Source organism: Terrapene carolina, unplaced genomic scaffold (assembly GCF_002925995.2).
Source record: "Terrapene carolina triunguis isolate 2854851 unplaced genomic scaffold, T_m_triunguis-2.0 Scaffold85, whole genome shotgun sequence".
Taxonomy (NCBI): domain Eukaryota; kingdom Metazoa; phylum Chordata; order Testudines; family Emydidae; genus Terrapene; species Terrapene triunguis.
Genome location: NW_020664436.1, coordinates 49548840 through 49562661, shown reverse-complemented (window position 1 = coordinate 49562661; position 13822 = coordinate 49548840). Strand labels below are relative to the sequence as shown.

Here is a 13822-nt window from a genome sequence, read left to right as displayed (position 1 = left end):
CTCGGAGCCCACCCAGCCATAAGGTGTGGGTGCTGCTCCCCGACGCGAACCGCAGCGGCCCCAGGGCGCCCCCGGTGCAGGATGCGCTGCTGCTACCAGGGCCGGCTCTAGGCTTTTGCCGCCAAAGCGCAAAATAAAAAAAAAAAAAGAGGCTGGCTGGAATGCCGCCCCTGAAAATGTGCCGCCCCAAGCACCTGCTTGGTTTGCTGGTGCCTGGAGCCAGCTCTGGTTTTGACACTTGCTCTTCCCTAGTCTTGGTCCACGAGAGCCTGAACCTTCTAAGTACACTGCAAAACCATCTTTTCCCAGAGGCTTTTTGGAGCGAAGAGAGAGAGAGACATCCACTTGGCAACAAATATTGATATTAAAGGGGTGAGAATGGCAGACAACCATTTGGGGTACAGGACAAACCAATGTTGAAAATGTACAGCGCAACAGCATACAGACAAAGGAGGAAAGAGGCCAAGGTGGAAGATAAAAGATAGGAGAAAGCAGTGGGGGAAAGGAGATGAGGTAAAATTGAAAGAGAATTTTAAAAACAGTAGACATGAGAAAATGGTGTTGGAGTGGACAGGATTGGTGAGACAGGGAAAGAGAAGTATGAGGAGATGGAGGAAGGAAATAATCTAGAAAAGATTCAGTGCTGAGTGCAATTGGTGAAAACCTAGTTCCATTGAAGTCAATGGGAGTTTTGTCCTGGATGTGGCCAGGATTTCACCCACTGAACTAGCAGAGTCAAGTAAGGGGTAAGATGAAAATAGAGAAAAATAGGACAGAAGGAGATGCAAATTACAAGAGATAAATCAACATGGGTGGGGGCAGCCAAAGAATATAAAACACTGACGTATATCAGAAACTGAGCCAATATCAGAATATTCGCTTGGTTGATGGAGCTGGTGGAAGCAAAGCTGCCAGGAATGAAGATCACTTGACTTGCATTCAACTTGAAGCTTCCAGAAATTTATGTTGTAAAAAATAAACCATGTTAAAGCTGTTATAATTTATTTTTTGCTCATTATGTTCACACATACCTGTGTAACATCTTTACATTTTATTTCAAGGGCAAAAGTAACTTGTTTTCCCCTCCTGCAATTTCTCTCCATAGTTGGGTTTTGATGATTCTCCTTGTTTTCTCTTTTCTTTATTCTAACTAGTTACCTATTTTAATTCTGAAATATTAATCTGAAAACCACACCCAGACCTTAATAGCTTCCTGGCTTTATACTCTGTGTGTATATATTTTGCCCTGCACCTGGTCCACTTTATGCAGCTATGATTCATATGTGACACTCTGGTGAATCTCCCTTCAGGGACTGGTCTAATAGAGGATAAAGAATCTGTTACAGCTACCAGCAGTTACTCTTGGTTCAGTGATAAAGCCATGTGCTTTGGTGCTGAAGATCCTGTAGTTCTATTCCTGCTGAGTGCAGGTCACACATGATGTGGGTTTGGGGGGATACTTGCAGACATACACATTGAAGTTTGGCGGTTACTATTGTCTTTCTATATCTTCCATTAAAAACCTTTGGCATCACTGGTTTTACTATCACCTCTATTGACAATCTCTAAATATTGAGCTGGATTTTTAATTATTATTTATGTTGGGACACAAGTATAAACTCATATTGAAATGTAAAAGAGATGGGTTTGGAAATTTCTCTAGTTGATGGCAAAGTCCTTGAGTGTCTGAATTGAAAATAAGAGATACTGAACTTCTTTTCTGCAGCATTTTCACATTCATGTAGAAGTGGTTTGGTTTTTTTAATGCTAGTGAAATAAATCTTACTTAATAAATTGTTTTAACACATTGTGGGCTCCAGTGTATTAGGCACTGTAAAAGCCTATAAGGTTTATCCCTGGCCCCTAAAAGAGAAGACGAGTGAGCCCTTCATACTGATTTTGTTTTTAAATCCACGTTTGAGTTGATTGCATAGGATGACACTCGCAACTGCGGGGGATTGGGCCTTCTATGCTGTTGGTCTATAGCAATGGAAACCACTTCCTCAAGATACTTGAATGACCACGGATCCTACCCCCTTCGGAACAAAATGTAAGAGTTATACTAGTTTTCCTACAGTGACTTCCCTGAAATCAATAAACAAAATCTCCCATACAATGCTTCACAGGAATAGGGGGAGAGAGAGTAGACTTGATTTGGTGGTTTGTTTTTTTGTATGATTGCACACACAATATATGATGACAATTATATTTAAAATGTCTGGATGGAGGGGTGTATGTTCTTGTTTAGAAAATATTAAATTGTAAAGACTTCTATCTCTTTAAGTAAAAGTAACGCACTTCTGTTATCACCGACTTCCTTTCAGGCAAGTTTGAGTGAAAATAAGTTTTAAATCTCAATTGGGAGAACTATTGAACCCATGACAGCAATTATGTAAAAGTTCCCTTTTGAAGTGAGAACCTGTTTTGTTTTTCCCCAAGCCAGGGCTGCCCAGAGGATTCAGGGGGCCTGGGGCAAAGCAATTTCGGGGGCCCCTTCCATTAAAAAAGTTGCAATACTATAGAATACTATATTCTCGTGGGGGGGCCCCTGTGGGGCCCGGGGCCTGGGGCAAATTGCCCCACTTGCCCCCCCTCCCCGCCGGGCAGCCCTGCCCCAAGCAGGACATCATTGCTGGCAATGGACATTGCAAATCCAATAGCCGTGAAGCATTAACAGGTGTTGACAAATGATCAGCCATCAGTCTCCTCCATGCACATTGAAGTGTTGTTTAAATTGCACAAGTTTAAGGGTGGCTACAATATTTCCCAGCTTCTGTTAAGTGCTATGGTAAGTCTTTAGAAGGTGTTCCTCGTGCACACACAACCTCTGTCGAAAGCAATAAGAATTCAGGATCAGGCCCACGTTATATAACAAATAAGTGAGCCCTTACAATGAAATTGAAGACTAACTTAGAGCCCTGAGTTCACCATTCCCTATTTGTCCAAATTCTGTCCTTTCTCATACATTTTTTGTAAATAAAAAGGAAATATAAACGCATTACTGTGTTTAAAATACAAAATAAAAGTTTATTTACCATGCACCGCTAGCAAGAATATATTCTTACTGTTAGTGAATGAGATCTGGGCATGTATATTTTCCAAAGGCTGAAAATTATAAAGTTCCATCACTTTTCCTGACCCCACTGATTATTGAAAAAGTAGGTGTTGGGTAGGGTAAAAGGTTAGAGCTTTCCACATATTAAAGGTGATCTATTTCTACTTCAATTAACATTTAAAACCTTATGGAAAATCTTCTTGACTACCTCCGATCGTTCAAGAGAAAGGATGGGCTAATTTACTCCTACCAGAATTTTCTTCAAATTGTAAAGCTTCGCTTTGGATAATTTGTGTAACCATCAATGTTCCCAATAAATATCTCTGAGATTGCCCTCTTTTTGAAGCGAGGCTATTTACCACTTGTCTAGTGAAAACGATTTATCGTACTATATTCTGTATCCATCCCAGAGAACTGATGGTGGCCAAAGGATTAAATCCCTGTCCAATGAATGTCACTTACTAGATTATCTTCATGATTTCAAGGAGATAGAATTCAGCAGCATGTAAATTAGCTATTCTAGTGGGGACTCCATATGGCAACCCTTTATTGACCATTTTTGAACCATAAATCTTACCAAGAGACATGTAATTAACAAAGCATAGGAAGCCGCAAATTAGGGGAGGAACTGTAGCTTAAAACAGGTTTCAGAGTAGCAGCTGTGTTAGTCTGTATCCGCAAAAAGAACAGGAGTACTTGTGGCACCTTAGAGACTAACAAATTTATTTGAGCATAAGCTTTCGTGAGCTACAGCCTATTTCATCGGATGCATAGAATGGAGCATATAGTAAGGAGATAGATTAGATAGATATGTATGTGTATATATAACCCACCTTTTCATGTTCTCTGTATGTGTATATATATCTCCTTACTATATGCTCCATTCTATGCATCCGATGAAATGGGCTGTAGCCCTGGAAAGCTTATGCTCAAATAAATGTGTTAGTCTCTAAGGTGCCACAAGTACTCCTGTTCTTTTTGTAGCTTGAGGGGTATGACTATCTGATGTGCTGACTCTTCCTAGAGAATGTGAAACTGCGAGTCAAGAGAAGAGAGGGATTATCAACAGAGAGAGGGCAATGCGTTTGATCCCACGTCCACTGAAGTTAATGGGGGGTCCGCTGATTTCAGTGGGCTCTGGAGCAGAACCATTATGCGTGAACTTTTTCCTTGGGCTCCATTGGATAGTTTAAGGGCAGGCGTTTACTGCCCACCGCTGTAGTCTGTTTTCATTCAGGATCCTAGCGGGTGAACCTGTGTTGATGCCCTGAATGCAAACCAGCTTCTAGCCCATACACTGCAGCACGGCGAGCCTGCTTTTGGTGGGCTTGAATTAATGGTTTGGCTGATGGTGTCATAAAAACCATCTGATTTAGTACTGAAGTGTATGGAGACAATGGGCAGTCAGAACTAGATTGTCAGTGTGATAATGCAATAGCGGATTAGATTTGACATCATCTGAGAAAATTCCTGATCTATTGTAACCAGCTGCTGATTTTCAACCGTCCGCGGATTAAAATGCACTGTTGGAAACGCCCTTGTACTAAATCTTTAATATGTTAAAGTTACGGGAACAAAACTTAAGTTACTGCCGGGTCTGCGCCTTCCTGCTGATATGGTGCACATATTCTGCGCGTCTTTTATTAACGTTTTGTTTGATTTAAAAGGTCCGACTGTTAGGTTAGCCTGTGGGGTGTTCCTTCAGAAAATACTGCCTTACGCGATTTTGAAAAGCACTCAACGACCTTTACAAGACAAATTAATAAAATTTGCTTGGCTCTGGTTAATTTTAGAAGACCCCTGTGCTTTTAAAAGGGGGGGGGGGGACCTGCCTTCCACTTGCTTGGCTTTTACAGAGGGCAGGTAGCCCGTTTCTCCTGCACTTCCATAACACCTGGTTACAGATGTTTTGACTATAAAGTTCTTATGTTCTTATGTTCTAAAGTTAATCAGGTAACCAAGCTGCAACATGGTGCTGGGGAGGTGTGTTATGTCTGCACAGGTGTGGCGGTTCCCTAACAGCTCGGGGAGATAATCCCCACCATGTGCAGTTTGCAGTTGCTCTTTCCAGCTTCCAGTGGCTGCTCGGGTACTTTGCTCTAAAACCTCCGGACAGGACTTTTCCCTCCAGTCTAGCAGGGCATCTCTCTGATCTATGTCGAACCGCCGCAATTCAAGGCGGGCTAACAAAAAGCCCGAGGTGGCGTTTCATAATGTTTTATTAGGTACTTAAAACTTTGTGTCAACAGCAATCACTTCTTCGGAAAACGCTTGGATTGCCGATGGGTTAACCCCTCCTGGCTGTATGCCGATTACACGGGAATATAAATTGGAGGCGCTTGAGTCGAGGCAGAAGCGAGATTGGCATTTCCTTCGGAGCCCCCCTCCATCGCCCCCTCCCACACCCTTTTCAGTGTCACTTACTGAGTAGGGAGGGGAGACTCTGTTGGTGTAAATTAATTCCACGCGGACCCTTCTGTGGGTCGGGTTTTGGGGCGCAAAGAATGTTTGTGGGTGAGGAAATTGGGCGATTTCGTTGTTCCCCCAGATCCCACTCCCCCGTTTAAAGGGATGAGGGGTTAGAGCCTCAATCGCTTGCCCCGTGTGGATGGGACAGTGTAAGGAGGAGGGGGCAGGCGCTGGTGCACCCCCCTGGCCGAGTGTTAGCCCCTTACCTTTCAAGGTATTGGCTTTTAACAAAACCCCACCCGGCCAGCAGTGACTCATCCCCGGGCCATGGAAGCGGTCAGGAAGGAGAATGAGCAAATGCAAGAAAAGGATCCCGCTGTAATTAAAGTAATGGGAAGTGCAGCGCGGGCACCCAGCCCCGCGCGCGTCAGCAGGAACTCGGGCTCCTCTGGACAAGGGGTTTCCAAGGGCTGCGGAGAGATTCTCCATGGGATCCCCCCGCCCCCCAGATCAGCCCCTCCCCCGCCCTCCTGTCCCTTTGCTGCGAGCGAGCGGCGCTGGGATCAGTGTTACTTGCCCGGGCTGGGGACCCACAGAGCGGAGCTGCTGCTGCTGCTGCTCCGGCGGCGGGAACCCGGCGGCGCCCAGGCATAACGGGGATCGCAGCCTCCCCCCTCCCCCCGGCAGGTGCTGCTGGAGCCCGGGCGCAGCGGGCGCAGAGCGGGCTGCCATGCGGCTGTGCCGGGGCCGCGCGCTGGGCATCGGGGTGGCGGTGGCCCACGGGCTCTTCTCGGGCTCGCTGAACATCCTGCTCAAGTTCCTCCTCAGCCGCTACCACTTCGCCTTCCTGACGCTGCTGCAGTGCCTGAGCAGCGCGGTGGCCGCCCTCAGCCTGGCGCTGCTGCGGCGCCTGGGGCTGGTGGCCCTGCCCCCCTTCGGGCTCAGCCTGGCGCGCCCCTTCGCGGCCGTGGCCGCGCTCTCCACGCTGCAGTCCAGCCTCACCCTGTGGGCGCTGCGCGGGCTCAGCCTGCCCATGTACGTGGTGTTCAAGCGCTGCCTGCCCCTGGCCACCCTGCTGCTGGGCGTCCTGGTGCTCAAGAACGGCGGCCCCTCGGCCGGGGTGCTGGGCGCCGTGCTCGTCACCACCTGCGGGGCAGCGCTGGCAGGTGAGCCCGGCCCCGCCCCGGCCTCCCCTCGGCCGGTCCCTCAGCCCATCGCCCGCACTGCTGTCCCCATCGCCCCGTCACCATCCCCCATCCCCTCCCATCCCCATCGCCCCGTCCTCACCCCATCATCTTCCCTCCTATCCCCCCACCTCTCAGCCCATCGCCCCGTCACCCTATCGCCCCATCCACACTCACCTTCCCTCCGCCCCGTCACCAGCGCTGCTGACCCTACCCACCCCCACCCCATGCCCTCATCACCTCTCCTCCCGTCCCCACCAACCCTTCACCCCGTCCCCGTTACCTCTTGTGCCATTCGGCCAACCCCTCACCCCATCCCTTCTCTCCCATCCCTGTTCCAACCTCTCCAATCCCCCCATCCATCCTCATCTTCCTCTTGCAGACCCTCCTCCCCCAACACACTCCCACCCTGCCACTCCTGTCATCTTCCTCCCTCTCTGCCACTCCTTAGCCCCTCTCAGCCTTGTCACCCCCTCCTTCCGACCCCCCTTAGCTCACTCGCTCCGCGCTGATCTCTCATCCCTGCTTCCCCAGCACATCGGCCCCTTTCCCCTCGCATCCCCTCTGAGCTTCCTTCCCCTCGGCTTGGAATAGGTCAGTACGGGACTGTTATTCTGGGGGGCAAGAAGGTTAAATTGTTCCCGACTCTCTGTGGCTTGGGAGCAGCGATCCCTTTGTGCAGGGCAGGTCTGGTGAACGGGGTGGTTTCCAGCTCTTCCCTTTACCTGGGGCTACAGGGACCAGCGAGGAATGTCCCGGTTATACTGGTGGGCTACATAGAAATAGGAGTTTTGAGAAGGCGATCACCCTTGTCCCTTCTCCCACCCACGAGTTCTGCGCCCTTGGGAGCTGCCTGGCTTCTCCTTGAGAGGCTGGGGTAGATCGGAGGCTCCAGCAGGGAAGCCGGGGATCTGGAAAGGAGGCGGCAGCTGGAAGCTGCAACCGGGCATCAAGAGGGAAAGCCAAACTCTGCCCTCGGATCCTCACGCTTTACTTCCATTGACCGCAACGGTGACATCCCTGTGTGGGTTCTGAAGGCAGAATCTGGCTCTGCTAGGAACATGTCAGCACACGGATTTATGAACTATCCATGGAACCGGAATGAAAAACATACGGTTCATTTTGCACTGAAACCAAACCTTGGGCTCCTTCTCCGGACGCCAGAAGCTTCCTGCTTTATTGGAGGGAGGTAGGAAGGGCAGGATCTGGAGACTGAACACTGAAAGCTAAATGGCACGTCCCCGCTGGTACTGAGCTCTGGGGATAGTTTGAGGCAGAGACAGCAATACAAAAATATTTTCCTGCTATGATTATATATTAACTGAATGTTTCCTTTTTCTTCCTTCCTTCTCTCTTCCTTACTTTCCTCCCTCCCCACCCCCCAAAAAGAGTGGATGCAAACGAATTTTGGCTCTGAGATAAAACTCTCTTGCTTGGTCGGATCTGGAGAATAATATGTTAAAGGGATGACTTTGAAATAAGGGAGAGAGAGATTTTGTATGGGATGGTGACTTTTCATCTAGCTATTGGTCAGAAGATAGTGTAATTTAGGATAGTAATCAGAAATCATCAGTAACATTAGTTTAAACGGATGTTGTCTCTCTGTTTGGTCTTAAATAATGTCACAAATAAGAACATGGTTCCCCCTCCTTCTCATCTCTTTCTCTCTCTCTTGTAAATGCATTTTTCTTTCTGTCTCTTCTGGCAGGAGCTGGTGACCTGACTGGTGACCCCGTAGGGTATGTGACAGGAGCACTGGCTGTGCTGGTACATGCTGCATATTTGGTGCTCATTCAAAAGACAAGTGCAGATAGTGACTATGGACCCCTGACAGCCCAATATGCGATTGCTGTTTTGGCTACTCCTTTTCTCATTATCTGCTCCTTTGCCAGCATGGATTCCATCAACGTCTGGTCTTTCCCAGGCTGGAAGGACCCTGTCATGACATGCACCTTTATTGCTTGTATCTTGTTTGGCTGTGCCATGAACTTTACCACCCTTCACTGCACCTACATTAACTCAGCTGTGACCACGAGCTTTGTTGGGGTGGTGAAGAGCATAGCAACCATCACAGTGGGGATGGTGGCATTCAATGATGTGGCACCCACAAAGCTGTTTATAGCAGGTGTAGTGGTCAATACCTTGGGCTCTGTCATTTACTGTGTGGTCAAGTACATTGAGACCAGACGGCAGAGCAACTATGAAGACCTGGAGAAAGAAGCTAGAGAGGAAGAGGAGAAGGGACATGCTGGAGGCCAACCACCATTTGTAATGGAGGAGATATCCAAGGAGAAAGGGACTGAAGTGACAGCTGTAAAGGAATCAGCAACTGGGGATAGTCTGTGTGTAGAGGAACAGAAGGACAGCACTGTGGAGACAGCAAAGGTGCCCATTGTCCAAAAAGAAGCTAGCACTGAAGAAGTTAACAAGAGCTCATTAAAAGAGGCCTACCTTGGAGTATGGAGGTTGGTCAGGGGGACTAATTATATAAAGAAAGATTATTTAATAGAAAATGAGGAGTTACCAACTCCCTGAAAAGCAGAATTTTTAAAATATATTCCTGGTTGAGGACACATCTACTTGGTTCCTTGTGTAGGGAGGGAGACACGATGTACATTTTAAGCACCTTTATAGGGTTATTCTTTATACTGTTGTAACAGTGTAACAACATCCATGCAAAGAGCTGTCCCACACTAATTATACTAGTATAAAATCACAACCCTAACCGAAACAGTTAATTTGGTACACAATCTATGTGTAGGACAGGCCTTAAAGTTGGTTTACACTAAATGTAATTCCATTGTCTTCAGTGGAGTTACTCCTGATTTACAAAAGAGTGAGATCAGAATCAGACCTGAACTGTTGAGAAGCTCTGATCAGCAAAATAAGGATATCATCCTACAAATATTTACTACTTTGCAATCACCCCTCATTAAAGTAGGGTTTTGGATTAGACCCCTGGAGCATCCTTCAGTGAAGTCATTGAAACTACTTAAGACCAGTAGTAAATATTTTCAGAATCAGGTTCTAGAGCAGGTCATTTGTTTTAGATTATGCCCGTATATATTTGTGTGTGTGTATAAATACAGATGAGTATGCAATAACATTTTTAATGTAGCATCCAGAAACATAACATTTAAATATATTTTTGGAAAAGATGGTGTTCAGGGCTAAAGATGTATATGACAGAGCCTAAAATTGCTGAGCTGTTGAAGAAGTGGCACACAGAGCTGTATGCTGCACTTAATGTACAACTGCACTGAAGTAATGAGAGTCATTTACTGTGATCTGAAATATCATGTTTACCTTCTGTTCAACCTTCTTAATGTATTTTTAAATAAATGCTCTATTTATTGTTTATAAAGTAAACTAATTTTAAAAAAATGCATTCTAGAATAATGGAAGTCGGCTTTTCTTACTGGTAGCTGAATAGTCAATTTTTTTGTAATCCATGCAGGCCGCTGAACACCACATTTATTGCCAATCTGTTCTCACTGTGTTCAATATTTTGTGTCTATGGGTGAGGTCAAATACTGACTGCATCACAGCCTTAGATTTCCTGACATATAACACTGTTACCTGTTCGGCACATTTGAAAACATGCTGTAGAAAGCTATACGCATGCAATCATATTATAACACCTTTTCCACATGCCTGGTGGAAATATAATGGTTTGCTGCTTGTTGTTCAAGTACGAAAGTAGAAACATATGGGAATTCTAACAGTATTTAACTGTTAAAAGCTGCTGTTACAATTTTGTATATTTGCATAGTCGGTAAAATGTGGTTATACTGTAGCTTGTATATAACTAATCTTGAGTGTTTAAGAATTCCTTACATTAAAAATGGGGATTTGATAAATAAAACTGAGTTTTCCAATGAAGGAGACTGTTGCAAAATAAAATAAAAATATTGCCTCATGCTGAGGCATGTTAATTGCATTAACGGAAGACTTCAATTAATCTGGAGAATGACACGTGGAAATAAAATGCACTGCTTTACAGAAGCCTCCTGGTTTTCTTATTGCAGCTGTTCCAGGGTGCTCGGTTTTAGTTCACTTTCACAATTCCTGCACCTGTATCACTTCTAAATTTCCTTCAACATGTTACACCACAGCTTTAAGCATTGTCAGACATCACTGGTACAAGAATTAGGGGTATGCAGAGGAATACAAGAATTCCTAAGTGGCTGCTAAGCTGTGGAGCTTTAAGCATATGTTGCACTAGCCAGTGATTTCCCTGACCAAATCTCTAGGTTGATTTGGTAGCAAAACTGTCAATCTGCTATCAATTTAGAATTAAAAATTGACAAAACAAGATCCTATTTATCATTAATATAATAGTTAGTTACATGATAATAGCCCTGAATATTATTTTCATTTTAAAATGTTTAATAAATATTATTTCTTTCTCATGACATCCCTGTGAGGTGAATTAACTATTATTTCTACCCTTTAACATTAGGCCAAATTAACAAATGGTTTAGTGTAGTAAAGATGTGAATATCAGACTTGTGCAGTACACTTGGTGTGCTGATTATATTAGGGTGTTGATTGGTCATCTTCAATGTCCACAGAAATGTGCATTCAGAAAGCTGGAAAGATAGAAACTCTCCTTGTGCCACAGTTGTGATAATAGTGCATAATGACTTCTTTCAAAATAAACATTAATTTTAATGTCAATACGCCAGTGAGCAACAGCTGCTATAGCATTACAAAACAGGGAATTAATAGAAACCAGGCAAGGAAAGCCAGACTGGCATCTTTATTTTATTTGTTTAAAAAAAATGATGCCAGATAAATGTGGAAATGACAATATTGTTTTATTAAGATATATGTTTTTAACTTATTTTACTATAGTAAACCTGATCTTAGCTTTGCCTTTATTGCCAGAAGGAAAGTACCACTGCCTGTAAATAAACAGGTGAGGATGAAGGAAGATCTACTTTAAACATGTATTCACTTATTTATAAACTACTATAGATGTTCATGGTCTGTTTATTGCTATTGTTTAATAGCCTCCATTAACCAAATATTTAGTTACCTCTGTTTGCTGCAGGCAAAGGTTTAAGTACCTAGAAAGATAGCTTTTTTCAGCTCTGACTTTTAAATTAACTGATGGCAATTTAAAGTTTTGGTGATAAAAATCCAAAGCCAAAGATCCGATCCTCCTTACTTTCTCTCCCCCTATCAGATATATTTTCCCATATTGCTTTGATGTTTCCCCATATTGCCTGGTTTTTAATCTGAAACCTCTACAACCGCAGAGCAGTCAATCAACTTTGCCCATCAATTAGCTGCAATGTTCATGCTTCAATAGTTTGCTGGAGGTCATTGGAAAGCTGTTCAATTACTGCACGCTTGTTTCTGTAATTGATGAGCATGTCGTTGTTGTTTTTCTTCTCTTCCCACTCCCCGCCTCTTCTAATTCACTCTGGGGCAAATCCAGTTGCCAGTGCCCAGTCTAAGTATCTCTGCTGAGTGCTGGGGAGGGAGATCCTAAGGGAGAAATCATCCTCTCCCCAAGTTAGTGGAATGGCAGAGTGGACCTACCCCATTAACACCTTTGTGGCACTACATAGGATGTAGGTCTGAAAGGGACTTCACTCCTACTATGGCGGGAGGAAGGACTAAAGGAATCTTAACAGCAGATCCTCTGTTCCCACCCTTCTGCACTTGGCAATGCACTGATTCCCCATGGACAGGGCTGGCAGGTTTGTAGAAATTTTGGTGGTGCCCAGAACCGTCCCCCCAAAATCCACCCCCCACCTGCCTAAGGTTCTGGGAGGGAGTTTGGGTGGGGGGAGGAGGAGGTCTGGGGTGCAGGCCCTGGGTTGGGGATTGGGTGCTGGGTGCAGGCTCCGGGCTGGGGCAGCAGGTGGGGGTGAGACGTGCAGGATCTGGGACTGAGTTTGGGTGTAGGCTCTGGGCTGGGGCAAGGGGTGGGAGTGCAGGAGGGGGTGGGGGGTGCAGGGTCTGGAGGGAGTTTGGGAGCAGGAGAGGGTGTGTGAGAAGGGGGTGGAGGTGCAGGCTCTGAGACGGAGTTTGGGGATGGGAGGGGTGCAGTGGGAGGGGATGCAGGCTCTGGGAAGGAGTTTGGGGGTGGGAGGGGGTGCAGAGGGAGGGGGTGCAGGGGTGAGGGCTGTGGGAGGGGCTCAGGTCTAGGGCAGAGGTGCAAGGGGGTGAAAACTGTCTGGGGCTGGGGATGAGAGGTTTGGGGTGTTGGAGAGGCTCAGGGCTAGGGCAGAGGGTTGGGGTGCAGGGGGGTGAGGGGTCTGGCTGGGGGTGCAGGCTCTGGGGATGAGTTCAGGGTGCAGGCAGGCTGCCCCGGGGCTAGGGCCAAAGAAGAGGACTCCCCTCAGCCCTCTCCCTGCTGGCAGCAGTGAGCTCTGGGAGAGGGGCCCCCTCTGCTCCCCAGCAGCACACTCACCTCACACCACTGTCACTGCACATGCTCCTAGGGCCCCTCTCAGGTCCAGGAAGCCCCCTCGCCTCCCCTGTGGTGGGAGCGGGGGGGGGGGCAGCTGCCATCATGTGTGCGCCTCCTCCCCTGCTGCTGCCTCACTGTAGCCTCACTGGGGGTGAGGGATGGGGCTGCCCCTTGCCCAGCATGGGGCAGGAGCAGTGACTGCAGGTGGGGGGCCCCTGTGCTGGTGGAGGGTTCTGCTGGAAAAAGGAAGGGACCTCTGAGGCAGAAGGTCAGGGGCAGGACAGCCTGCTGGGGTATTGGGGGGAGGGATAACTCAGTGGTTTGAGCATTGGCCAGCTAAACCCAGGGTTGTGAGTTCAATCCTTGAGGGGGCAATTTAGGGCTCTGAGGCAAAAAAATCAGTACTTGGTCCTGCTAGTGAACACAGGGGGGCTGGACTCAATGACCTTTCAGGGTCCTTTCCAGTTCTATGAGATAGATATAGCTCCATGTATTATATTAGTAGATGGGGAGGCACTAGGACCCTGCAGCAGCAGTTGATGCCAGGAGCCAGAAGAGCATAGTCAGCCTGGAGCTGTAGGGGTGAGGCTCTGGGGGCAGTAGGTGGGGGCTGGGGTATGCTCAGGGGAGGTACAAGACCCAGCCCCAAACATTGGTGGAGCCAGGCCCTGAATATTGCTGGAGCCCAGGCACCACAGGCCCATATAAATCACTGCCCCTGCCCATGGAGTTGGGCTATTGGCAAAA

General features: G+C 46.9%; 1 protein-coding gene across 1 annotated transcript; it reads left to right on the top strand.

Annotated features, from left to right (window-relative positions):
* Positions 1–6194: 6194 nt before the first annotated feature.
* Positions 6195–9328, top strand: SLC35D3 (solute carrier family 35 member D3). The gene is made up of 2 exons (XM_024207752.3): positions 6195–6630; positions 8357–9328. The coding sequence occupies exons 1-2, from the start codon at positions 6195–6197 to the stop codon at positions 9181–9183; spliced, it is 1263 nt and encodes a 420-aa protein (XP_024063520.2). The 3' UTR covers positions 9184–9328.
* Positions 9329–13822: the final 4494 nt, after the last annotated feature.

Bases quoted from the DNA above. Each gene is read 5' to 3' on its own strand.
- SLC35D3 (XM_024207752.3), top strand. From the start codon at position 6,195: ATGCGGCTGTGCCGGGGCCGCGCGCTGGGCATCGGGGTGGCGGTGGCC. The intron at 6,631-8,356 runs GTGAGCCCGGCC...CTCTTCTGGCAG, and splicing joins CTGCGGGGCAGCGCTGGCAG to GAGCTGGTGACCTGACTGGT.